The following is a 27,649-nucleotide window of genomic DNA, read 5'->3' on the forward strand; positions in this document are numbered from 1 at the left end:
TTTTAAAACTTTAAATTATAGGTTTGATTGCATGTGAACAAGAGACTATAAAACTTACACAATCTATAAATATATAGAATGATAGAGTAAAATGAAAAATTAAATTAATGGAAAAATTGGTAAAAAAAACTAAAATAAATTTAAAAAATCTATAAATATATAGAATGATAGAGTAAAATGAAAAATTAAATTAATGGAAAAATTGGTAAAAAAAACTAAAATAAATTTAAAAAATCTTAATAACTGCTACTTATGGATCGAACCCAAGTACTGCTGTTACAAAAAACTAGGTACAACCACTCAGCCATGGAACAACATATGTATATATTTTGAACCAGTATTATATACTACTTAGTGTTATATTTATATTAGGCTCATCGATTAAATTTAAGGCCCTTAAAAGTCGGAGGCCCTGTGCGGTAGCACTTCTCGCACACCCACAGGGCCGGCCCTGACTATTTGTGTAACAAACTGTTACACATTTCAAAACAAAATCAAATCTTTTAGACACAAGGAGTTATAATTTAACACACCACCTAATTCATTGTGTCTAAGCTATCTATGTTCATCATAGCTCTTAGTCTTTTGAACACTTTGACTTGCAATTTGATTCTCTGTTCTGCATGTTCCAACTTCATCTTCTGTTGTGACCATCAGCAACATCTCTTCTTCTTCTTCTTCTTGTTTTGCAAAGTTTGCGTCACTTTCTTGATTCTTATTCTTTTCTGGACACTTTGTAGAATAGTGACCATACTTCTGACAATTAAAACATTGTATGTGACTTTTGTCAGGCTTTCGACCACCACCTCTTCTTGTACCTGCAGCACCACCTCTTTGGTTGCTTTGGTATGAGGATTTTTTCTGATTCGACCAGTTTCCTTCTTGCTGACTTCGACCAATCGAATTGTTGTAGCCACCTATACTTTTATTTTCATTCCAACTTCCTTTGCCTTTGTTTGCCGACTGAGCCTGCAAAGCCACATCTGTAACACCCCACACATATTTGTCTAGAATAATATGCATAAAGTATTATAAATGGTTTAAAAGACAACAAATACATAATGTTTTGCAGCGGAAAATAGAAGTACAGGAATACAAAAGCCGAATGTATCATGGCCAAAATACAAGTACATCATAGTAGTACATGTCCAAAATACACAAACTAATAAGCACGATGAGAACTAAAAGAAACATCCAAGAATCGCCAAGAGATCTAATCCATATTTCCCTTACCGCGATCTTGCCTCGAACCACCTGAAAAATAATAATTGGAATGGGATGAGATTACTAAATCTCAGTGAGTCCACCTATCCTATTAGTCCACTCGGATCTAAAGGGAACATGTAAATAAGCGAATCCTCCATGGATTCGGGGTTATTCTCGCTTCCGGTACAAATACGGAGCAAACAAGGCGACTTATCCACCATTGGACTTGTCTCAAGCAATTACACATTGTATAGCAAACAAGTATGCAAACCCGCATCCACATACGGGGAATCCAGAAGTGTAAACAACCCCGGCTAGGATTATGGAATAAATGCACCCTCAATGAGTAACCTCCTGCCTATTTGTCAAGGGACTTGTACAAGCACACTGCAGGATGATTAAACGAGTCCACACAAGCCTAAATGGCCATGCGGTGACATAAGCCTAATTGGCGTCATTGTCCCGTTAACCTCCTTCACGCTAGTGAGTTACGCCGAGTACAAACCGCCTCCTTGACGCCTGAGCCCATCGGGCGAAAGCCTAGTGTTAGTCTACGTGACTTCACTAGAGGTGAGTTACCTCATTATGCATTAGCCTACATAGCCGCATAACCCCACCATACCGAGCACGCAAGTGTGTTAACGCCAAGTGAGTAAAACCCCGTACGGAAACTCACGAGCACACTGCAACGGTAGCTCAGATGCACACCATATCGAACAATACACATGAACGGGTTATTCCATTGGACTACACGGTCCGGGAGGGCTCATAGACTACACGGTCAGAGCAACGTCCCAATCTAGCCTGCCGGCCACTTCGATTCAAGCATACAAAAATATGACATAAAGTCAAGGTCACAAACAAAACAAGCAATCCGATCGTTCAACCAAAACGACGGAGTTTTCATACCTCCAGCATAGCATGCAATAATATAGCATAGTATTTGAAGAGAAATAGTCATTACAACAGCATATTATACAAATACTATTCATGTCGCTCTTTACTAAAGGTACGTCTGATATGCCGAAAAATAATATTCAAACACCGAGGCTAATTTTCCTAGATAGTACACTTAATTAGCTTTCTAACGGTATATAGTACGCGTCAATCGGGCGTACGAAGCGGGAGATATGAATTTCCTAAGTTACTGAATTTTTCCTTCTGCGCCCAGTGTAACCGGTTACACCAGGGACCGTAACCGGTTACGGTCACGCAAAATGCCCAGATTTTCCAATTTTTAACAGCGTAACCGGTTACACTCAAACCCGTAACCGGTTACACTGAACCAGAATCATTTTTCTGCATTTTTAAGGATTCTATGACAGTCCCAAAATGCTTCTAAGTTCATCCCTTGCATTACTAACAAATCCCACGAATTTAACACATGCACAATATTCAGAATCACTAACAAGCAAGGATTTAAAGCAATATAACATGATCAGATTCATTGATTCATTAATCATCACACAAACCCTAAACCCCAATTAGAAACCCCAACATGCAAGCCCAAAGTTTCTATCTAAGGACTCACCTTAGGAGAAGATGAAGATGATGATGGAGTTGAGAGCAGAATAGAAAACGATCAGAGAATCAGGCTTGAATAGGTTCAGATGCATGCAAGGTTGAGCTGAGTTTGGACCAAGCTTGGAGACTTCCTTCTCTTCCTCTCCCCTTTTCCACGTTTTTGTTTCTTCTTCCTCTACTAAATCAGAATTCTGGTTTTGGAAAGAAGAGGATGATTAACCAAACATGTCCTAAGTTTTATTTAAGAATGAAAGTACCATTATACCCCTTCTATTACCACTAATAGGTTTAGTTAGCACAAAGGCCAATTAGTAGAAGTATATATCATATTTATCCATCTTATTTTATACCAACCATATTAGTATTAATAAAGAGTGAATAAATAGAATATCGGGTATTACATCACATCACTCTTCGACTTGCTTGATGCTTTTTCAATCATTCGTTGTTCATGAGATTCAAGCGTCCCTTGAAGCTCTTCTTTTGTCAATTTCAACAAATATTTCTATTCCTCTATGGCTACCACTATGTGATCAAACTTAGGGGACAACGACCTCAAGATCTTTGAGACAACATCATTTACTGCTTCCAAGAGCTATAAACCAAAGTTTGGGACAAGTTAAAGCTGGTGAAAAGATGAAATCTTTTCTGCTTCCATGAACTAGAAATTAGTTGAATTTGGGAAATTGGGTGTGTTGATTTGTGGCTTCATGAGTGAAGAAATGAGGAAGAGTAGGGAAAGTAGGATTTGGGGGCGGTTTTTTTTGCACTGTGATTGAGACTGTGAGAGTTTCTAGCTTCACGAAACAAAAACATACGAAGGTTTAAGGATAAAAAAAGGAAAAAGACAAATTATCATTAATCTCTTAAAAAAATAATAATATCATTTTGTTTTGTCACTTTAGTCCTTAATTTAATTTCTATAAATTATTATAATTTTTAAAATTACAAATAAGTTTAAGTATTCATCAGCTCCTACAAATATTATTTTAATTTTGTATTTTATTTAAATTTGTTTTCGGATGGTCTTTGACCTAAAGACGAAGAGATCCAATCACAAAAAATTTCAATCAAAAGACAACATTAAGTTACTGAAAAATGAGTGACTCGCAGTGAAGAAATACCTAATATCTCCGCTAAGATGATTGTCAGTCCTCAATTTTAGTCAAAAACCCTCTTATTTCACGCCTCATGATCCAAGTTGGTTCTAACCACCTTTTATATATAAAGTTCTACACGCGCTAACATACAATATTTATCTATTCTCACACTCAAATTATTTCTCATTCATTCACTTACTTAGATATTGGAGTGTTAATTTTATAAATTCACCCCACTTTACTGCATCTGAAACACATTCCACCACACAACTCTATTCCACTATGTGATTAAATATGTTCTTACTTCTTACTAAAAATTTCATCTTAGATCTTAATCTCGTAAGTATCACGTATTTCATCCCACCGAACTGATTAGGGACATACATATCCTGATGAGCCCGAAGTTTAAATTTAAAAGAAGAGAATTTCTTTATCCACCTCCGTATCTTCTTGGTGACCCTCAGCGAAATTCCGTAATTGCCCCTTTACTTCGGAAATGCATTTCCGAAGTTGAAAAAAAGAATGATTTCGGAAATACATTTCCGAAATCACCTTTTTTTTACGTAAAAAAAATATTTCGGAAATACATTTCCGAAAACAACATTTCGGAAATACATTTCCAAAATAATACGCGTTTTTGCTATTTAAACAAAACAGCCTCCCCCCAAAATCATTTACCCTAAATCATTCAAAAATCCAAAAACTCGCCTGAATCAGTTGCATAACCACCAAAGGAAAATTCAAAGACGATCAAAGACTACTCCAAAGGCTCTTAAACTACTTCTAAAGCATCTCCAAGAACATCTCAAATCTGTAAGTTTTCTAAACTTTCAATTTAGGATTGAAATTGATATTAAGGGTGTTATAGTGTAGTTCATTTAAGTTATTACATGTCACTAGGGTTGTTTAGATAGGATAATTGAGGTTTTAATGCACTTAGTGCAAGCTTTTGGGTTTTTTTGCAAAAATGGTGTCGTAGGTGTTTTCGGAAGTGCATTTCCGAAAACACCTCCCTGACCAATTTCGGAAATGCACTTCCGAAGTTGACCCAATTATTTTTTAAATTTTGTTGATTGTTTAGCCTTCTAACTTGTTCGCTTATGGATTTCAATTGTTTCAGGAAAATGGCAAGCAACTCAGCTAGAATTAGACAGGGGAGAGAGACACAGATAGCGTCAGCTAGATGCGAGCGGGCAGCGTAGCTGGCATCGACACGAGGACGGGGTAGAGTACGAGCAACCGTCCAAATAGATGAGCATGGTTCCTCGTCTGGATCGAGGAGCCGGCTGGCTCGGGTATCTTCTTCCCGTCAGGAGGAGGTACGGGAGGAGGAGGAGGTGAGATACCAGGAGACGGAGGAGGAGATACCTGATGTTGATCCTCCACACAGGGAGGAGGAGGAGGAGGAGGAGGAGGAGGGCTACCCGGGAGAGCCTAGGGACACGTCCGTGCTGATTTCCTACCACAAGCACGCCGCTCGACGTGTTTGGGAGAGAAAGGAATTTTTTATAATTTATCTAACTTTATTGTTTAACCGTTTTTTATTTAGCTTTTTATTCCACATTTTCTTAACGGTCTAATTAACAATGTTTTTTGTTTTTGTTGTAACAGGAAAGACCAACTTTTAAAATGGTGAACCACGCGCGGAAGATTTTTGGTCTCTTTAAACCAGAGGCGCGGTGGTTTAATGATGCGGTGACTGCTTCCGGGCTAGGTGGTTTGTGCATGACCGGGTATACCACCATCAGCCATGGCATGCAGGGGGCTTTTGTGGAGCGGTGGCATAGGGAAACGTCTTCTTTCCACTTACTGGTTGGGGAGATGACGATCACCTTGCACGATGTGCATTGTCTTCTTCACTTGCCGGTTAGGGGGATGCTGCTGAACCATTCCCGGATCCAGAGGGTCGATGCGATCGAGTGGATGTAGATCTATCTGGGTATGGATCCTTATATGGATGATTATGAGTGTCCGACGACAAATGGGTCTCATATTCGGTTCTCCACATTGAGCGATCAGTATGAGCACCACTTGGTGGCGGCGGACGATTCCGAGGAGGTGGGTAACGACCTATTTATGGAGTATCACCGTGCCTGCGCTCTCTGGTGCTGGTTCATATTTTTGGTAGGCACTGCACTCTTTGTGGACAAGAGTGCAAGATACGTCAACGTGACCTACCTCCGCTACTTCATGGACGTGACTACCATTCACCAGTGGAACTGGGGGTTAGCTCTTCTGGTATACATATACCAGAAGCTGAATGAAGCCTCAAACTGGAGGACCAGGAAGATGACCAGATCCACCACACTCCCGACGGTACGTTTCATTTTAATTGTTTCACATTTATTTATGGTTCGTATTTAATTTTAATACATTATTGTGTTTGTGTTTCAGGGATGGATCATCTCCTACTTCCCCCGCATCCACGGCTTCGCCATTGATCCTGCGTATGATGACACCATGCCCAGGGACGCCCGATACATTCTCCAAAAGGGGAATAATGCAGTGGGACCATATCGCGGGTACCTTGACCGCACAGCTCACGATGACATTCGTTGGAGGCCATTTAGTGACTACACTGTTGTTGTTCGCTTTGACCGCATCGCGTTATGCGGGACCAACACCATGGTGAGGTATCTCCCTGAGCGGTGCATGTGACAGTTTGGACATGTGCAGATGATACCGAGGTCACCATTTGAGGCCGCTCCCGACATAGTTACCCGAGTGGAGCTCACTGCCATATTTGAGGACTGGGAGCATCATTTGGTCCCAGAGGAGTATCGTCGCATGCAGGCCACCCAGGAGTGGCATTGTGTGGAGGGGTACGTCACATGGTTCTATCGGGTGTCACATCCTCTGATGACAGCCGACACTCCCGGCGCTTCTAGGTTAGCATACGAGGAGATCTTGGAGAACCAGCAGGCGGAGGATGACCATGCCATTGATCTCCTGCAGATATGCCAACGGATAGAGATGCTTGGGAGGGACGCGTTGGAGCGAGGTATCATTGATCAGGGCGGTCCAGAGGCATTCGTCGTGATGGAGAGGATGGTCGGTGATGCGGGCGGTGCGGCGGCATATAGGAGGCAGAGGAAGTCCCAGGGAGTTAGGGTTAGGCATACACAATAGGGGTTCCAGATTATTTTTCTTGGATTTTATTGTATTTGGGTTGTATTTCTTAACATTCACTTACATTTTCGCACACTATTACTATTTTATTCGGCTTTTATATATTATTCGGCTTGTATTTATTATATTAGTATTTTATGTTGATATGTCGTTTATTTTATTTGGCGTTTTCGTTTAATTAAAAATACAGGACTGTTAAGAAAAACATAAAAAAAAAAACACAATTTCTGCACAATTCGAAAGTGCACTTCCGAAAACCCCAAAAAATGTAAAAAAGCTGTTTTCGGAAGTGCATCTCCGAAAACACCCCCCATTTGACGTTTTCGGAAATGCATTTCTGAAGTCTGGAAAAAACTATAAAAAAAAAAATAACTTCGGAGATACATCTTCGAAGCAGGGGCAATTTGGGATTTTCGCTGGGAGTCACCTCATAGAGGGTCAATAAAAAAATTCTTTAAAAGAATCACACATGTTACAACATTCAGAATTTTTCCATGTCAAAATTACAATGGCCCAATAAAAATTCCTATTTAATTACTTGTAAGCTAAATGGAAGAAAGAAACATGAAATATTACATGTCCAAGGTTTTTGACACACCTAATTATTATTATTATTTTTCCAAAATATAAATTTTATTATAACTTCAAATTTTTTAGGTGCCTTGTTTATCCTTTTCTTTGTCCAGTGATGTTGAAACTTAAAGAGAAACAAATGAAGGAGATTGAGTCAAAATAATAAATAATATACTAATACTTTACATTATTTTAAAATTAAATATAGGGTTAAATATACTAACCCCCCCTGTAATGTTAGCGAGATTAGGTTTTAGCCCCTGGTAAAGTTTTTTTTTTCATCACCCCCTTAACTTGCAAAGATTCCACGCCAAAACACCCCCAATGCCACTTGTTAAATCAGATTTATTAAAATTAAATTAAAAAGTCCATGTGGCCTTAGCATGTTACATACGTGGCAATATCAGTAACATTTACATGCCATGCTGTTGTAAATAGTTAAAAAGTCATTTGGTTTTACCCCCTTGTAAAAATTAAGTTTAGTTACGTTTTCAGACATCCCCAAGTTAGCAACAACAGTGACGACGGCGACGGCGCATAACGGTTTGGTGGACGACGGCGCATAAGGGTTTGGTGGACGACGGCGCAATGTCAAAGGTTAGTGTTGTTATGATTATTCTTCTTCTCCATTTCGTGTTTCTTCTCTGTTGGGGTTTTTATTTCGATTTGCATGATTAAACGCAGGATATGCAACATTTCAACGTTACTTTCCACCACGGGGGTGAGTTTATTAGGGTAAACAAAGATGAGATAATCTATAGAGGGGGGGTAGATTCTACTATTTCTGGGTTACACATAGAATCATGGACCATGGAAACTGTCGAGAACCTAGTGAATAAGTGGGGGTACAAGAAAGGGAGCTATAGGGTATGGGCGAAGATATTGGAAATAGATGAGGGTTATATCCCGATTAGAAAGGATGATGATGCATATGACTTTGCTTCTTATTTTTGTGCAAATGGTACTGAGGGAGACTTATATCTGGAACATGATGCTGAAAACATAGAACAATATGTGAGGGAACCTGCTTGTGTTAATGGAGACACTGAACTAGATGACTTAGGAGATGAAGTGGTTGAGGGTTTGGATGATAGTGAGGACGACAGAGCCACTGCCTTGTTAGATGGATTTGAGGGTATTGATGTAACTTTGCCACTAAGGGAATAAGGGGTAGTTGCTGGATTGTTGACTAGGCCCAACAAGAAATGTGAAGAAGATGCATATGTTAGTGATGAGCTCAACTCATCAGATCCAGATGAGTCTTGTGATGAGGATAAGCCCAAGTATGAGAAATTTAGGAAAGAGCACCTAAATAAGGACTTCAAGTTTAAGTGGGGTATGGAATTTAATACACTTGTTGACTTCAAAGAGGCAATACGTGAGTGGTCAGTTCTCAATGGTAGGGAAATTAATTTTGTGAAAAATGAAAGCTATAGAGTAAGGGTAGAGTGTAAGGCTAAATGTGGTTTTTTGGTCTTATGTTCCAAAGTGGGCCACAAGCATACTTATGCTATAAAAACACTTGTAGACACCCACACTTGTGCTAGGGTTTTAAATAATAGATCTGCAAACTCAAGATGGGTGGCTAAGCATGTGGTCAAGAAAATGCAATCAAGTGAGAATGTAAGAATCAGGGACATAATGCAAGATGTAAGGCAAAATTTTTCAGTGGGTATTACTGTTGCTCGGGCATGGAAGGCTAAGTTGATGGCAAAAAAAATAGTGGAGGGAGATGCTGATATGCAATATGCTGCTCTATGGAGGTATGCATCTGAATTAAAAAGAGTTAATAGTGGCAATACTGTGAAAATTAATGTTGAGAGACGAAGCCCAACTATCCAACCTAGATTTGGAAGTTTCTACTTCTCTTTTGATGGCTGCAAGAAAGGGTTTATCCATGGATGTAGGCCCTTTATAGGGGTTGATGGATGTCACCTAAAAACCAAGTATGGTGGTCAACTTCTGATTGCAGTTGGAAGGGATCCAAATGATCAATACTTCCCATTGGCTTTTGGAGTGGTAGAAACTGAGACCAAGGAGAGTTGGAGATGGTTTATCCAACTTTTGATGGAGGATATTGGACATGACAAAAGAATTGTTTTTATCTCTGATCAACAAAAGGTAAAGTTTTTGTACTTATATCTAATTGCTCTAACTGCATATCTATTATTGAAATATAATGTAATTGCTATAATTGTATTGAGCAGGGACTGGTAGCTGTTTTTGATGAGATGTTTGAGAGGATTGAACATAGGGTTTGCCTCAGACATCTATATGCCAATTTCAAGAAAAAGTTTGGTGGAGGAACCCTAATAAGGGATTTGATGATGGGAGCTGCTAAGTCTACATATCATCAAGCTTGGATGCAGAAGATGAATGAGCTAAAGAATGTTGATTTCAATGCTTGGACTTGGTTGATGGCTGTACCTACCAAGAGCTGGTGTAAGCATGCTTTTAGTTTCTACCCAAAGTGTGATGTGTTGATGAATAATATATCTGAGTCTTTCAATGCTACAATTTTAGTTGCTAGGGACAAACCAATCCTTACTATGTGTGAGTGGATTAGGAAGTACTTAATGAATAGGGTAGCAACCTCTGTACAAAAACTTGAAAAATGGCAACATAGAGTTATGCCTATACCTAGGAGAAGGTTGGACAATGAAGTTTTTCATAGTGGTCATTGGCTACCAACTTGGTCTGTGGATGAGAAGTTCCAAGTGACTCACAGTTTCAACAACCAAGAATTCATAGTGGACATAGCAAACAAATCATGTAGCTGTAATTTTTGGGAATTGGTTGGGATTCCTTGTAGGCATGCTGTATCTGCTTTGAGCTATAGAAAACAAACACCTGAGGATTTTGTTGATGAATGCTACACAAGGGAGAAATATGCTAAGTGTTATGGATTCTCTGTGTCACCTATAAATGGCCAAGACATGTGGCCAGAAACTGAGATTGAAGACATGCTACCACCAGCTTACAAACAAGGGCCTGGTAGACCTAGAAAGGTGAGGATTCGAGAAAGTGGTGAAGAGGGTGCTAGGAAAAGAAGGACTGGGGTTGCATACAAATGTACAAAATGTGACCAGTTTGGTCATAATGCTTTGACCTGTAAGAGCCCCACACAGGACCCTGTTGCACTCAAAAGAAAGGTAACACATTTTACATGTTCTTCATAAATATTTATGTTGCACTCAATGTATTAATTTGTTCTGCTTGTTTGTGGCTGTGATGTAGAGAAAGGTCAAAGCTAAAGTTACTGAGGTTGTTCAGAATGATGTTCAGAATGATGTTCAGGCTGATAATGAGGAGCAAAATAATGTGGAGAATGATCTGGTTCAGAATGATGATCAAGCTGTTGTCCAAAATGATGTAGAGGCTTACCAAGTTCATGATGATGTGCCAAATGATGTGCAGCAGAGTCAGACCCAGTCTAGTGTTGTAGACAATAGTCAACCACAGCCCAAGAAAAAGAAAACAATCAAACCTCACCATGGTTTAAAGATAAGGAGGAGTGAAAGAGTCAAATTAAGTTGGTTCAAGAAACCAATTATTGGTCCAGGTTCATCTGAGCAACCAATCACAGTTGAAGACCATGTAGAGACATCATCAAGCCTTGGAGTGTCAAGTAGGTCTTTGAAGAAATGGAAGAAACAAAAGAGCAGTTGATTATTTTGTGTATTAAGTTAACTTGTAATGGTCTAGTAATGGTACTATGTCCTAAGATATTTTGTGTGATGGTATTTTGTTTTATGGCCATTTGTAATGGTTTTTAGGGTAATGACCTATAACATTTGAAATGGTTTTTAGGGTGATGATCTACATGACTTTTAGGGTAATCACCTATGACATTTGTAATGGTTTTTTGGATCAATTTCCTCAAATGTTATCTAATCTCATAATTACTTCATATTATTTGCAAATCTATATAGAAAAATGATAATATACTCATTCATTCCATTCAATCTCAAATTGTTACAAACCACAAAAGTTATACAATTGATACAAGTGATACAATCACAAACATCATACACTTCCCTAAACTAAATTACAGAAACATATAAAATGCTGCAAAAAACATCCAAGACATAACAAGTGCAACAATCATGTTATGGTTCCTCTTCTTCTCCATTGCAACTTTTTTCTTCAACCTCAAAATCTTCTCATTACTTGTGTCTGTTCCCAAATTGTCAGTGACAATGTCCTTCAAAATCTCTTTCAACGCATCTTTTGTCATTTCAGTGCATTTACATTGAATCACCTCGACATTGAATTCACCCAGCTCATCATCCCATATGAACATACTGCATCCATTCTGCAGAATAACAAGCAACCTTTATTGCACAGCAAACAGACCAAATAAAAAAAATGTGAATGAACTTACCAGTACATTTCTGCATTTCCAGAATGTGCGTTTAGGGTTATCAATGGTGTTTGATACCCACATCTTCATGGTTATGTTACAACTACAGCGAGGTGGAGCTTGGGAACGATGAAGCAAAGAAGGAGATTTGCAACCGGAGTTCCCTACAGAGGAAGATTTGCTACCCATGTTGTGAGATTAGCGGTGAAGCAGCGACTGAGGAATGCTACGAGGAGAGGAACAGGAACCCTAGTTTCTTCGTTTGCTGAAATAATGTAATTTGAGAAGATGATGAAATGCCATGGTGGATATTAAGAATGAAAAAAATTCCACGTGTGATTCAAAATAGAATCTTAGGGGAATCTGAGTGCAACCGTGGCAATTAGGGGGGTCTGGGGAGGGAATCTACAGATGTTAAGGGGGTGATCAAAAAAATTTTTTTTACAGGGGCTAAAACCTAATCTCGCTAACATTACAGGGGGTTAGTATATTTAACCCTTAAATATATTATACAAATAATTACGTTTTTATTTATAATTGTTTTTCTATAATATACTAATTTTTATACCAAAATAGTTACATCATTTGGTAAATATATAACATTCTTTTCTTTTATATTTTTATCCACTTTCATTCAATCAAACATTTAGCATATCAATCTTTACCTACTGTCCCATTAACAGATACATTTACAGTAGTAGTACATAATCCTTAATCACTAGTATATAATCCTCAATCATGAAATAAATTAATAAACTATAAAGTTGTACATAAATGACTTAAAAGATTTTAAGTCATTACAAAAATAGTATAATAGGTGTACTAAAATATTGATATCAAACTCAAAACTTATGTTAGCTAGTAAATAAAGAAGAAAAAACAGAACCAAATGTCTTTGTGGGGGAGAAAAGAGTTAATGTAACCGGTTGCGCAATCGTAGATTATAACTTTTTGTACTTGGAGAGATTGTTATCGAATTCTCTGTAACTTCTTCTGGAATTATAAAGTCAGGATCATCCAACTCATTGACATCTTCAGATAAATCGTTATCTATCCATTGAGACCAATTTATTTCGTCATCATCATCGAGGTTTGAAGACATCTCTTCTATACTTTGAATGTTGTTAATCTTGTTAACTAGTGTTAGTAGTATTTGATGGTTCATCTTTTCAAAGTCTCTGTATAATTATTAACAACCAATTCTCAGATATTCTCTATATTGAACATAAAATTTACATATAAGTAGAAAATTATTCTCATTTTTCCACTTACTTGTATGTGCAAATTGCATATAAAAGTTGAGCCAAAGCCACTACCATGAAAAGTAACCTGACTTTGTTGATTATCCATGTTTGTTTCTCCATGTTGTCGTCGCTTATTAATCGAATAAGTAGTACTTCAACCATGAGAGTAGCACAAAGTTCTGAAAATAACATTCCAATCGATATCATAATATGTTTAATGAATAATAACTTGGACGCTAAGAAACTAAAAACATTACTTACTATACTTACCAATGTAAAGTAGAGGTCTGATATTATAGGTCAGTTTCGTGCTAGTCAACATAAAGATGACAAAGATCGATATGAAATAAATGAAGAAAGCTTTAATCACTCTTGATTCGAGCAACATGGCGTTTTGTAGAGCAAAAAGTTTATCCAAAGCAACAAACATAGTAGCCTGTTTTGCTTCAAAGGATTCCTATAGAGTACAAATATTAAAAAAAATCATTAAGAATTCATTAGCATAATAAGCATAAACACCAAAAAATCAATAGGCCAGAAAAGTTGCAAACCTGAGCAGACAATATTGTTTTTGAATTTTCCATTAATTTATCATGTAGTCCTTGAATTTGTTCCTGTCTCTTTAGAAGCTCTTCTTGTTGCCTATGTCCATATTCTGCAAAATATTGTAAGCTTTTCCTACATTTCATTGACTATGAGGTTAGCATTTAGCCAAATTAAATTTTTTGAATACAAATTTATGGCATTTAATCAGTCTTACCGGCTTTCTTCAAGTGCTTTGAATTGAACTTCATTCAATGAATTTAGTCCTTTGAGTGCGGTGGATTGTCCATCTAAAAGTTGTTGTTGTTTATCTAAAGAGATCCCTGCCATATTTCCAATATCTTCCGCTTTGTTTTGCAGATTATTCATCTTTGATGACATTGCATCGCCAACTTTGATTACCTCATTTTCAATCTCAATGGCTTCATCTCTCAACTTTTCGATTTCCTTGCCCAAATAGCTATAAGATTCTTTAAGCAATGCGACTCCATCTTCTAAATTCCTCTTCATATCCTCTTGGCCTTCTTTTAGTTGTGACTGTGATGCTGCAATTTTCGTAGTTTGCTCATAAACACTCTTAGAATGTGTTAATACCACATCAATATCGCCTTCCACATTCTTGACAGTTTGTGCTACTAGCTGCGTGTGACTATTAACCGATTCAAGAGATTCTGAAATTTGTTTCGAGCCTTGTAATAGATAATCTGACTTCTCTTCAATGCTATCTAACTTGCCCTCGACATATTGAGCCGAACTCTTCAATTCTGTCACAAGTCTCTCAGTTTCCTGTTTGAATGCATGTGTCCTGTATATATAAGTCGCAAAGTTAGTTCAAGTTTGATAAAAACAGTAAATAGAATCACGAAACAATACGAGAGATTGAAACAAAAAACATCACTTAACTGTAATTGATAACAAATGGAGTTGGTTTCGAGGTAGAATTCAAGATAAACCTTATGAGCAAGATCATCTAAGTTTCGCAGGCATTTAGCAATAGGTGTTTTTGAGTCGCAATGAGGAAAAGAAGCTCGGCCCGAATCTCTTTGAAAGCAATCACTTAAATGCCAAGCTAATCTAGATCTTTTGTCATTAGTAGCCAAAATCTCGGAACACCCCGCGAAAAGATTTTTATAAGCGTTTTGCCAACAAGCATTTGATCCAACCATTTTGTTCTTAGCATTCTGTACTAGTTTTATACCCTTTGGATCATTGAAAGGTTCGACTGAGAATTCAGCGCTTGAACCTTTAAAGTTTGCTTGATTTTCGTAAGTCCTGTCACTAGAATGACTTTCTCTAGATGATGAAAACCAACTCCATGATTCACATCTTAATGACAAAGAGACGAAAATAACAACAAAGAAACTAAACCTAAGATCATCCATTTGAGAAACTCTAAGAATTGGTGAGAGATTAAAAACTAGAAACAATAATTGCTATATATTTGACGAGGAAGACTAACAGACCTTGCCGGCGGAGAAGTTAACGCCGGTTAAGGGAGTGGTAGAAGAAGACAGTGCTAGGTACTGTAGAAGAAGAACAACCGGAAAAGGGACCGTTTTCGTTCTTAAATTATGTCTCGTGCCTTTTGAAATATTTGATGACTATTCCAATTTATAAAAACCAAAAACTTGGGACTCAAGAAAGGGTCAGTTAAAAAAAAGTAACATCTAATATAATATTTTATAAACTTTTTTAATATAGATAATTATTTAAAATAATTTATATTCCATCATGAAAGGGATCTTTACCATAGGTATGGAATCATGATTTTTCAACTAATATTTAATACAGTATACATCAAATCATTTAATATTATATTATTTTTTATAATAATTTACTTTTAAGTTGTAAATTCTGTAATTCCATAAAATAGATGATCAAAAAATAACTAAGAAAAATATTAATCTAAAATAAATATCATTAAATAAAGTAAAGATATTTAGAATTTTATTTTGAACACAACAAAATCAACTTATTTCATTAATCAAAAGATGTTCAATACAACGAGAAATCAAAATTAACAAATTACGTCGAGCTCAAGAATTGACCGCCCTTGCAAGAGAATGAGCAACCGAACTCGCTTGACGTTTAACAAACTTAACCTCAAAGTTTGGAAAGGAATGTAATAAGCTACCAATGGACTCAATAATAAGACAAAACTCGGAGTCACCCTTTCTATTGGAATGGACAACTTGTGTCACAATTTGAGAATCGCTTTCAAAAATTACGAACTTCAATTTCGAGGAAATAGCTACAAGGCTTCCACATCAAAGACGGGGAGAGTTCCTGGATCCCACGCTATACCTGCATAGATAAAATTGCCAAGGTGATTAGCACACTCCACCCCCTGTTAGTAGTGTCGTTATTATTATTAAAAGTCGCATCCACATTACATTTAAGTTAACCCACAGAAGGTGGACTCCGTTCTAACGCATGATTGGGTCGAACATTGTTAGTCGATTCCTCCTGGGCTTGAAACCATCCATTCCATATGTGAGTCGCGTTTAATCCCAATTTTGACGCTTCTTCTGGCTCATTATGCCAGACATAGTCATTCCTATTTTTCCAAATAACATCTATCATATGCAAATCTACCTGAAACTTCTTTATTTTCCTTCGAGCAAATATCAAAAATAAGGGACTTAATATCCTGAAGGGAATGCAATCGAAAATCAATAAGATGAGACAAACTTGTTGCCTTCCATAACTAATTAGTAACTATACAACCCATAAATAGATGCCACTCGTCCTCAGTTGTACTCTCACATAACTGACAAATTGAAGGGCACATGACAAAGCGTTGTCTGAGTCTCTCACGAGTAGGGAGGCAATCCCTACAAATTCGCCAAAGAAGGTGCTTGACTCTAGGATGTGCCTTCATATTCCAAATACTGCCCCAATTCTCCGATCCTCCCACTTCTTCTCTACTTCTAACAGCATGGTACCAAAGTTTATAGCCAGTCTTCACACTATAGAGACCATCTTGCTCATCCTTAAAAATCATTTAATCTTTTTTAACTTCTTCTAGCAACAGAACCTGAAGAATTTTTCCGTGTCTGACGCGTCAAAAAGATCTCGAACGACATATGTATCCCATTGCTTAACATTGGCCATCATAAGATTATTAACAGACATATGGTAAACCCATTGTTTCTGCGGACCTCCTAAGTTACCTTCATTGCTACCACGCAGCCACGGTTCCTGCATAATCTTAATATGACTACCATCACCAATACTCCACCTGTACCCTAGAGTTAGAACCTCACAGGATTTCCAAATACTCCTCCAAACAAAACTCGGATTATAACCAAGGGAAGAATCAAAGAAGGAATTATTAGGGAAGTACCTTGCTTTGAAAATTCTAGACACAAGAGCACCAGGCTTCGAGAGTAAGGACCAACCTTATTTTGCAACCATGGCCATGTTAAAAGCTTTAAAATCCCGAAATCCTAAACCTCCATCCTCCTTAGGGCCCGTTATCCTATTCCAAGCCATCCAACGAATTCCTCCACCATCTTTCTCATCACCCCACCAAAACGCATTCAACATCCTTTCAATGTCCTGGATTACCGCCTTTGGAAGAATAAATATACTCATAATGTATGAAGGGATAGCCCGAAAATAGTTTTATACTCTTAACTAGTCGGATACTCGTGCATTCAGACGGGTACTAACGTGGTACACGCACATTTTTTTCAAAATACAATAAAATATAAATAAGAAAAATAAAATGTTTTATCAAAATAGTTTATTATTTTTAAAAAAAGATATGTTTTTGAAATAAATAAAAATTGTTTTAACAAAACAACTTTACATCAATAATATATATTTCAACTTTCCATATATTATCTTAAAAAATATTGTATCATAAATTAAAAATAATTTTTAAGTAAAAATATTAAAACATAAATAATTAAAATACAACACATTTTTCTCGTGTTTGAATTCATACATTATTATAAATATATTTATTTTTCTTTTTTTAATTATACAAAAAATGTAACAACCCGTGAGTTCGCACAAATTTTGATTTGAATACTCCTGCGTTGGCACGAATACTAGTATAACACACTCTTTTTTTTTCAAAATGTAGTAAAAATAAAAGGATAGAAAGAGAAAATTGTTTAACCAAAAACTTTATTATTTTTGAAAGAAAAACATATTTTTATTTATATTAGGAGCATAAATATAGTTTTTCCATATATACAAATATTTGGATCAATAGTATATTTTCTCGTATATAAATATTAAATTTGTTTTGATATTATTTATAAATATATTTATGCGATCATTTAGTTTTATAAATATCAACTAATAACATAGTATTTGAAAATATTAGTTTAATTGTATAAATAAATATTAATAACATAAATAAATACATTTTATCCGTGTTCGGATTTATACATTATTTAAAAAATATTTAATTTTATTTTTTTAATTGTACAAAACATAAATAAAATGTGAGTTCGCACGCTTCTGACATGTTACGTACGCTTTTATTTTCAATTTTCAAAATGTAAAAAAAAAATGTTTTATCAAAGTAGTTTATTATTTTAAAATAAAAATAAAAATTGTAATAAGAATGAAAAAACATAAACACAAAATCACTTAACCAACCAAGAAAGTTTGTTATTTTAAAAAATTATATATATTTTTATTTATATTTGGACTATAAATATAGTTTTTCCACTTATACAAATAGTTGGATGAACGGAATATTTTTCCGTATGGAAATATTAAATTTGTTTTGACATTATTCATAAAAATACTTTTTTTTTTAAATAAAAAAAAAATTATTTCAAAAGTAACTGTACAAACTAACAAAACCCACTCAATGGATTAATTACATCATGAGTAAAGCTATTTTCCTTCTAAACTTGGCTTTTAACTAACCTCTAAACACTATGGATTCTATAATCTTGTGAACAACTGTTATAGTATCTTCATTAGTATTAGCACCAAAAAAAAAATTCATTCTGATACCTCCATATACCGTGAACTGTTTCCGCTATTGCAATTTTCAGCACACTTGCCTTGAACCCTTTACCTTGGTGTGCTGAAGAATCCAATTCAACTCCCCGTGCCATTGATACGGTTTATGATTCACCTCTATCCATTTAAGCACATCCTCCCAAATATGCTTTGTAACTCTGCAGCTGATAAGCAAATGGTTGATGTCCTCTACGTTTTTATTACACAAACTAGAGCAATCATCATGAAGAAGACTGAGTCGTTTCAGTCTGGCTTTAGTAGCCAGCCTATTGTGGCACACAAGCCAGAGACAAACTATGGCTCTAGGACGTGCAGCATTATGATGGATTAAGTGACACCAGTTAACATGTTCCACTGCCTGAATCATATGATCATACATTTGCTTCATGGAAAACTTCCCTCTACTAATCATACCATTCCAGATTTGCATATGGTGTTGGATGACCTCCCTTCTTGATAGAATGTCCTTTGTAATCCACGAAGCAGAGGCTGAGATATTAGTAGTCCAAATAGTTGCAGTCTTCACATAATAAGTATGCATCCACTTTATCCATAAGCTATCCATCTTTATACTAAGACTCCACAGACATCTCATCATGGCTACTTTTTTCCAACACTCCATATTAATGAGATTCATCCTTCCATGCTTAACAGGTCGGCAGACTCGGATCCATGCTATGGGGCTTGTCTTACTATTCTCTGTACCTGTCCATACAAAAGCTCTACATATGGAATCAATTTTATGGATAACAGATTTGGGAATAAGAAAACACATTGTCCAGTATTGAGTTATGGCTAAGAAGATGCTCTTGACTAATAAGATTCTGCCTGCTATACTAAGGAGTTTGGTTGACCAATGTCTAATTCTGCTGGTGATTTTCTCAATTAAAGGCAGGTAATGAATAATGTTCAATCTCTTACTAGCTAAAGGCACACCAAGGTACCTTACAGGAAGGTTACCTCTATCAGAAGTAGTAGCCTCTTGAATATTCCTTATGGTTATTTCCTCCATGCCACTAAAAAATATTTTTCATTTCTGTGGATTGACAACCAAACCTGTAGATTCAGAAAAGTAATTGAAAGCATCCAACATGTGATTCACTGAATTTTCTTCACCTCTATTGAATAATAACACATCATCTGCAAATGAGAGATGAGTGATACCAAGCTTTGCACAGTGACTATGGAATTTAAACTCAGTGCCTGTGGTCATTTTCACCATTACTCTTTGCAGATAGTCCATGATGATAACAAAGAGCAAGGGGAGATAGGATCCCCTTGCCTTAGACCTCTCCTAGCTTCTAAGATATCAGTATATTCACCATTCACATTGAAACGATAGGTGACAGTGGAAGTGCCCAACATGAATCACTCTATGAATTTTTTGGGCATGCCTATCTCTTGAAGGATACACTCCAAATAATTCCAATCAACCATGTCATATGCCTTCTGAAGATCCAGTTGCATCATGCATTTAGGAGGGCCATTTTTCCTTCCATATCCCTTCATAAGTTCAGTAGCAAGGAGTATGTGATGGTGGATTTGCTGGCCTGGGACAAATGCAGCTTGACTGTTATGAATGATATCTTTCAGAACCATTCCCAATCCGCTTGTCAGGATTTTAGATATAATCTTATAAAATGTGGTGCACCATGCTATGGGTCTGAACTCTCTAATGTGGACAACTCTAGCATGCTTTGGAATCAAAGTTACAATGGTACTATTAAAGGCTTTAAACAGTTTACCATGTTGGAAGAATTCCTGGACAGCTTCTATAACATCTCCTTTTATTGTGTGCCAACATTCCTTAAAGAATTTTGCACCATATCCATCAATTCCAGGAGCTTTTAAGTCTACAATACCATGTAAAGCCTCCTCTATCTCTTTGACAGTTACTTGTGCTGCAAGATTCTCACTTTGTTGCATATTGATCTGTTTACCTCTCCTGAGAGCCTCAATGTCCACATTCTTCAATTGCCTTGCTTTACTACCCATAAGGCCTTTATAGAAGCTTATAACTTCTTCTTGTATGTCTCTTTGCTCAGTGAGAATAGTGCCATCATCCTTGTGCAGGATATCCATACTACTTTGCTGGCTCCTAGACTTGATACTTGCATAGTAATAAGCAGAGTTACAGTCACCTTTAGTCAACCAATCAATTTTAGATCTTTGCTTTAACATGCTATCCTCAAATGAATTCAATTGAATCACTTTATCAGTAAGTTCTTTAACCTTCATAATACCTGCAGAAGCCATCCTATTTTGATTGAGCTCAGTTTGGGCCATATCCAACTCAGATCTTGCATTGCTCAGCTGAGTGCTCATATTGGATATAGTATTGCTAAACTGAGTCAGGACTGGTTTCAATCGTTGGAGCTTATTCCACAGTATGAACATAACAGTCCCAGAGATAGGTTCATTCCATCTTAGCTTAACCACATCCGGAAAGCCAGCTAGGTCAGTGATACAATTGTAGAATTTAAATCTTCTAGCCTTGAGCTTCCTCTTACTATTATCCATAAAACAAAGCAAGGCATGGTCTGACACATTTGGAGGTAAACACTTCAAAGTCTTGTCACTAGTACTCTGAAACCAAGTAGTATTTCCAAGCATTCTGTCTATTCTAGAATATATTGTCCCATTAGCATGTTTGTTACTCCAAGTGAAGTGATCCCCACTACTGTTCATCTCACTAAGGCCAGTGTGTAACATCATCTCATGGAGGTCTTTATACTCTGCTTCATTAACCATCCTCCCTCCCATCCTATCCTGAGCATTCATCACATTGTTAAAATCACCAAGAATGCACCAAGGTCCCTGGATGGTATGGGAAATCTGCTTTATATTCTTCCATAATATTTTCCTCTGTGCCAACAAGTTATGTGCATACACTGCAGTAAGATAATACATAAACCCACCTTGATTATCAAAGATCTTACAGTGGATAGTTTGGTCAGTGTTACTAATGATCTGAATATCATTCTTGGTAAGATTCCAAGAAATCCATAATCTACCATTAGCATGCTTATTGTAATTATCAATATAACTATCATGAAGATTAAGTTTCCCTCTAATAAGCTTGGCTCTATTCTCTTTAACTCTAGTTTCTATGAAAATCATAATATCAGGATATATACTACGGAGATGAGAGCTAATCTCACGCAATTTTCCTGAATTGTTCAGCCCCCTTACATTCCATGAGGCTAACATGGATCAACAGCAGACACTAGGTATCCACTTTTGGTTTAGGTATCCACTTTTTCTCAATTATCTTGGCCGGTTCCTTACATTGATGTCCTAATTTCTTATTATTCATATAAATATTAATGTAATCATTTAGTTATATAAATATCAACTGATAACTTAATATTTAAAAATATTATTTTAATTATATAAATAAATATCAGTACCATAAATAAATGTATTTTTTCGTGTTTGGGTTCATACAAAATTTAAAAGTTATTTGCTTTTATTTTCTTTAATTGTACAAAAATGTAATAACCCATGAGTTCGTACAGGTTATGATATAGATTCGTGTGCGTTCGTACAAGTATTGATGCATTACGCGCATATGTTTCTAAAATGTAATAAGAATGAAAAAATAGAAGACAAAATTACTTAGCCAAGAAAGTTTATTACTTTTAAACAAAAAATATATTTTTATTTATATTTAGTGCATAAATATAATTTTTCCATTTATAAAAATATTTGGATGAATAATATATTATTTTAATTATAAAAATAAATATAGTATAGTGATAGTTTTAAAATGTATATAAAATATATACAAATTAAGTAGTCACGGTCGGTCAAAAAATTATATTTAGTAGAAAAAAATGAAATACTTAAGTAGACATCTACCTATGCGACCGGACGAGACGCGGAATATAGTTATAAATAGTAAATAAATATAGTATAGTGATGGTAATATATATATATATATATATATATATATATATATATATATATATATATATATATATATAAAAATTAAGTAGTATCTATCAGTCAAAAATATATATTTTAGTAGAAAAAATATAATGAAGTAGTCAATCTAGTTGTGTGTTTGCACGGGTCGCGTAATATTATTATAAATAGCAATAAATATAATATAATGATATAGATTTAGTTATTTATTATATATTCATCTTATAAAGCATAACCCTGTATATTCGAATATTGAGAATACTTTTTATTTGTTGACTCGTGTTTCAAAATTAAGAAATATTTTTTTTACAAAGATACATATATAGTATGACTTTACATAAGCATAAATATAGTATGACTTTACATAAACAAAAATATAGTACGAATGTATCCATCTTTCTTATAAATATTTAATATATAATAAAATAAATTGAATAAAAAGAATGACAAATTTATGTCTTTCATAAAAAAGTTGTGTTTTTTATAAAACAATTACAATAGCAAATTTTAGTATAAATATTACCATTTTATCGTTATAAAATACAATTTGCATATGTAAAATTATCATTAAAATATTTTATTATTATTATAAGTAAAATAACTTCAATACTATGAAGAATTACTTGTAAATTTAACACTTCATCAAAATTTATTATTTTTTATCAATATTTTTTATTTATAAAATTTTTTTATTCAACTATTTCATTAACTATAAGTATTATAATAAATGTTATACTAATAGCAATATTAAAATTGCCCAAAAAATAATATTGTTAAAATCATATATTTATTCATTTTTTAAAGAATAATGTATTATTTAAATTTGATATTTTTATGAGATAAAGAGAATAATAAATATAATTATAAAAAATTAATTATTATAATTTGCGTATATGATATCCACCAATTAAATATTTTCCCATCAATTATTTTAAAAAAATGGGCTTAAATAACTTTTTGGTCCCTATAAATATTGCAGTTTTCATTTTTAATTCCTAGCCGTCTTAGGCAACCGTTTTTACAAATAAAAACCGTTGACAAAATCAGCTAAAACCGTTGACAAAATCCAAGAGAGACTAAAAATAAAACTGCAATATTTATAGGAAACAAAAATTTTATTTAACCCAAAAAAATATTCGGTGAAGCAGTTCACACCAGTTAAGACAATGATCTATAGCCAAGTTATGCAGTTAAAGAACAAACCTTATTGGTGGAGAAGTTAATGCTGGTTAAGACAGTGATCTATGTAAAGAACATACATACGTTAGCATATTGGAGAGGAAGCGGAAAACGGCATTTTTTGTTCTTAAATTATGTCTGTATCTTTGTGTCTTTTGAAATGTTTTAGGACTAATTTATAAAAACCGAAAAATTAGAACTCAAGAAACAATAGTGTTGGTTAAAAAAATAACATAGTTTAAAATAATTTATATGTCATCATCGAAGGGATCTTTATCATAGGTATAAAATCATGATTTTTTTTAAGTAACTTCAATCATAAAAAAGAAAATTTAAAATTACATATATTTTAAGAGGTTTATGAAAGTGAACTGATTGAAAAGTGTTGTAAAGATAAAATAAAACAAAAAAGAGAAGTGCTAATACACTTTATCAAAAAGTAAAAATAGTTTTTTTTAAATGAAAAATTAAAATAGTTGATAAAGTGTATATGCAAAACTAAATTAATAGTAATAAAATAAAATATTACATTTTATAATTTTTTTACACATAGACAAAAAAATAGATAAAAATAATTTTAAATACCACACATTTGATGACTAAATCAGAATGAAATATATGTTAAAAATATATATATCAATATATATATATATATATATATATATATATATATATATATATATATATATATATATATATATATATATATATATATATATATATTTAAGTAAAATAAAGATATTTTAACTTATATTTGAGAATCACTACAATGCAATGTCCAAAATAACTCAAAGAAAGTGTGAGGATGAAAAACAACTAAGGAACCTTGAGAATAACAATGCAAACAATATCATATCAAGATTATGACTATAAAATCTAGTTAGAGACTCGTACTGTCGTCCGGGTGCATTATTTGTTGTGTAGTATTTTTTGAACAATACGAAAAATGTCGAGTAAAGAAGTTTGACCAAATTACATATGTAAAATGGAAATCATCCATTTAATAAAATTACTTATAAGATATTAGTAGTATGAAAATTAAGTTATAAACTACAAATAATGATCCACAGAAAGGTTTAAGATAGATCAACACTGTATAAGTTAATTCATATCTTAGATCATTTGATAAAGTTTGCTTGTTGGTGATATATAATTGTTATTAGAAAATCACTAATAATTAAAAATATTTAAAAATAAATATATAGCAAATTATCAACATGATAAAACCAATATGTTTAATAACTCCAAATATTTTGTTCATTAAAATAAAAAAGATATTCGGTTGATAATGACCCATAAAAAAAATGAGTTTCAGTGATAAAATTCTCGAGAGTTGGTCAAAAAAACCAACTCTTTAATAAATAATTTATTTTATTTTAGAATTTAATTATTTTAAACATGTCTTCCTAAAGAAGTTATGTAAATCTTAATAATTATGACATATATGATTATACAATAAATTATTTTTAAAGCAATTTATGTGTAATTTTTTTTTAATAATCGATCAATAATCAATTTTTTTACATATAATTTATGTTTTCAGCAGTCACGATAAATTACATAAATTGAAATAGTTAGCATAATATTATTTCAATTGATTGGATCTTATGGGGAAGGGGGATATTGGACAATTTTATTTAATATATTTCTCAAATGTTAGCAAGCCCATTTAGACATAGGACATATATGGGGATCTATGTCTGCTATACATTTGCATGTTTATTGATCACATATGTATGAGCTTCCATTAAAATACTCATGGGTATTTATATACAGGTTAATGTCATTATATGGTGCCAGCAAAATTGTAGTTAGATATAAAAGTCAGAAAGCATATAAATCTATGAAAACTATAGAAGTCTCTTTAAAACCCATTCCAAACTAGCTACACCTTACGGCTTAGTAGACACAAAGGCCATTGAATGGTAACACGGGACTTTGAAAACTCAAAAGACAACCAATCATGTTTTTCACATTTTCATAGAGTGAAGAAATATTAAAAGACAAAAAATAAATGTATAATAATAAGAGGATAAATTGTACATTTAGTAAATGAAGGGGAGAAAACTCAAGAGGTAAAAATATGTAAAATAATCCAACTAACTACTTTGCCTAAGTTTTTGTTACCCGCAGTAAGTTGAATATTGCAAAGCCATCCAGTTTAAGTACACAAGATTTTTTCAAGCACATTACTCACTTCAAATATGAGTAAACACATCCAATAAGTACTATAAAGACTATTTCATATTGAATTGTCAGTTTCATCATACAAACACTTGTGTGTATGTTTCGCTTCGCAATAACACCAACATGCAATTGAACAGGAAAATCTGCAAAGAAATCAACAATTTGAATTTAATAACTAATAAAAATGAACCAAGGTTCATAAAACATTAACATTTCTATATTCTAACTTACAATGTCTTTAATTTTCTTCTAGTATGATCCGGAAATGCATCTCCATATATTATTTAGGTGTATTCCGAAGATGCATCTCCGAAATATCCCCTAAAGTCATTTAAAGGCATATGACATGAAATATTTGGGAGATGCATCTCCATAACCCCCATGGATGCTTTCAAGGCAACAACATTGTTCCAACATAAGAAGTTTTTTAGACCAACTCATATTTTGGGATATTTTAGGCCATAAATTCAAAAGCATATACATTAATTGATTCAAACATGCATTAAAAGAGGCATACATTAATTAAAGTAAAATCAAAATATGCAATAAATACATAACTTGTTTCGAAAAAACCAAAAAAATACAACCAAACATAAACTACTGGGTCTGCCTAACCCTCCAACTTCTCCTCCACCTATACTGCAAGACATTCTGTGCCTCGACAATCATGTCTTCTACAAGGGCCAACTGAGGACTGTCTTCCTCAAAGAGTTTGGCCTCTATGTCAGATCTCTCTATCTCCACAATACGACAACAAACCGCTGGCACATCCTTAGTATGGTCATCCCTAGTCTTAAGTACCTCATGATTAGATGGCTTAGGCGGTCTTCCAGGAGCATCAATTGTCATGATATGGTGTGACATCATATAGAACCATGTCATGTAGTTGTGTGTATAAGCCTAATATACATGAGTTGGCACCCTATGATACTCCTCTAGTAGCAAATGAATGTAGAAATCCTCAAGTATTGCATCAATTGGCGCATTGCTTGCTCGGGCATATAAGGATACATCAGAGCTAAAGCATATGCCAGCCATCCGAAGTATAATGAGATGACGTCCAGCTGACGCGTCTCATGGTGATCAACGCATGAATAGAAGGCACTATCATCTAGTACATGACGCTCAAGATACACTTTGAATGCGCAAACTCTAATATGATAGACATGCCTTATTTGAGGTTTGCGTAGAACATTTTGATAAGTCTTGGATACACCAGTTCTTTTGAAACGAAGAGTTCTCTGAGCACCCCTTGAGAAACATTCTTATAGGGAGTGAAATCTTTAAGAAACTTTTCATCCATGTAAGCAGACTTGAGCACTTCGTGGTTGGAGAAATTGTTTACTTCTTGAAATCTGAATGAAGAAGCCTTTGAAGGAGAGCCTATTGAAAAAAGGTTTCCAACACGAGGAATCCTTGTTCAAACTATAGTGATGACAATAGTAACAAAGAGTAAACACTCACCCACAAACAATATATGGGAGAAAAGACTAGAATGACTAAAAAGGAGAGGAATGTGTACCTTTATATAGTCTTTTCAAAGTATGTTCTCAATCTATTTTTGACGAGAAAAATTATTGAAAATTAGAAGGATTTGACCCAAAAAGATTGATATGAAAAACGTGCCAAAACAAACTTTCTAATAAATTAAAAACCTAGTTAATCGATTAAACGTAACTCTA

At 34.5% G+C, this 27,649-nt stretch overlaps 2 protein-coding genes across 2 annotated transcripts; one reads left to right on the plus strand and one right to left on the minus strand.

The window, feature by feature from the left end:
* Positions 1-8,342: 8,342 nt before the first annotated feature.
* On the plus strand, positions 8,343-11,201 carry LOC131648468 (uncharacterized). The gene is made up of 4 exons (XM_058918221.1): positions 8,343-8,667; positions 8,782-9,653; positions 9,740-10,684; positions 10,770-11,201. The coding sequence occupies exons 1-4, from the start codon at positions 8,343-8,345 to the stop codon at positions 11,199-11,201; spliced, it is 2,574 nt and encodes an 857-aa protein (XP_058774204.1).
* A 1,497-nt stretch (positions 11,202-12,698) lies between these two features.
* On the minus strand, positions 12,699-15,202 carry LOC131611387 (protein GAMETE EXPRESSED 1-like). Its single transcript, XM_058883422.1, has 6 exons — positions 14,586-15,202; positions 13,900-14,487; positions 13,691-13,817; positions 13,410-13,596; positions 13,168-13,318; positions 12,699-13,073 (listed from the first exon to the last, which is right to left on the minus strand). The coding sequence occupies exons 1-6, from the start codon at positions 15,062-15,064 to the stop codon at positions 12,809-12,811; spliced, it is 1,797 nt and encodes a 598-aa protein (XP_058739405.1). The 5' UTR covers positions 15,065-15,202; the 3' UTR covers positions 12,699-12,808.
* Positions 15,203-27,649: the final 12,447 nt, after the last annotated feature.

Source organism: Vicia villosa, linkage group LG1 (genome assembly GCF_029867415.1).
Source record: "Vicia villosa cultivar HV-30 ecotype Madison, WI linkage group LG1, Vvil1.0, whole genome shotgun sequence".
NCBI lineage: Eukaryota > Viridiplantae > Streptophyta > Magnoliopsida > Fabales > Fabaceae > Vicia > Vicia villosa.

Excerpts from the sequence above, each read along its gene's own strand:
- LOC131611387 (XM_058883422.1), bottom strand. The coding sequence starts at position 15,064 with ATGGATGATCTTAGGTTTAGTTTCTTTGTTGTTATTTTCGTCTCTTTG. Across the intron at positions 13,818-13,899 it reads AAAGCACTTGAAGAAAGCCG|GAAAAGCTTACAATATTTTG; the intron begins GTAAGACTGATT and ends AATGAAATGTAG. Across the intron at positions 13,597-13,690 it reads AAACAATATTGTCTGCTCAG|GAATCCTTTGAAGCAAAACA; the intron begins GTTTGCAACTTT and ends TGTACTCTATAG.
- LOC131648468 (XM_058918221.1), top strand. The coding sequence starts at position 8,343 with ATGGAAACTGTCGAGAACCTAGTGAATAAGTGGGGGTACAAGAAAGGG. Across the intron at positions 9,654-9,739 it reads TTATCTCTGATCAACAAAAG|GGACTGGTAGCTGTTTTTGA; the intron begins GTAAAGTTTTTG and ends TGTATTGAGCAG. Across the intron at positions 10,685-10,769 it reads CTGTTGCACTCAAAAGAAAG|AGAAAGGTCAAAGCTAAAGT; the intron begins GTAACACATTTT and ends GCTGTGATGTAG.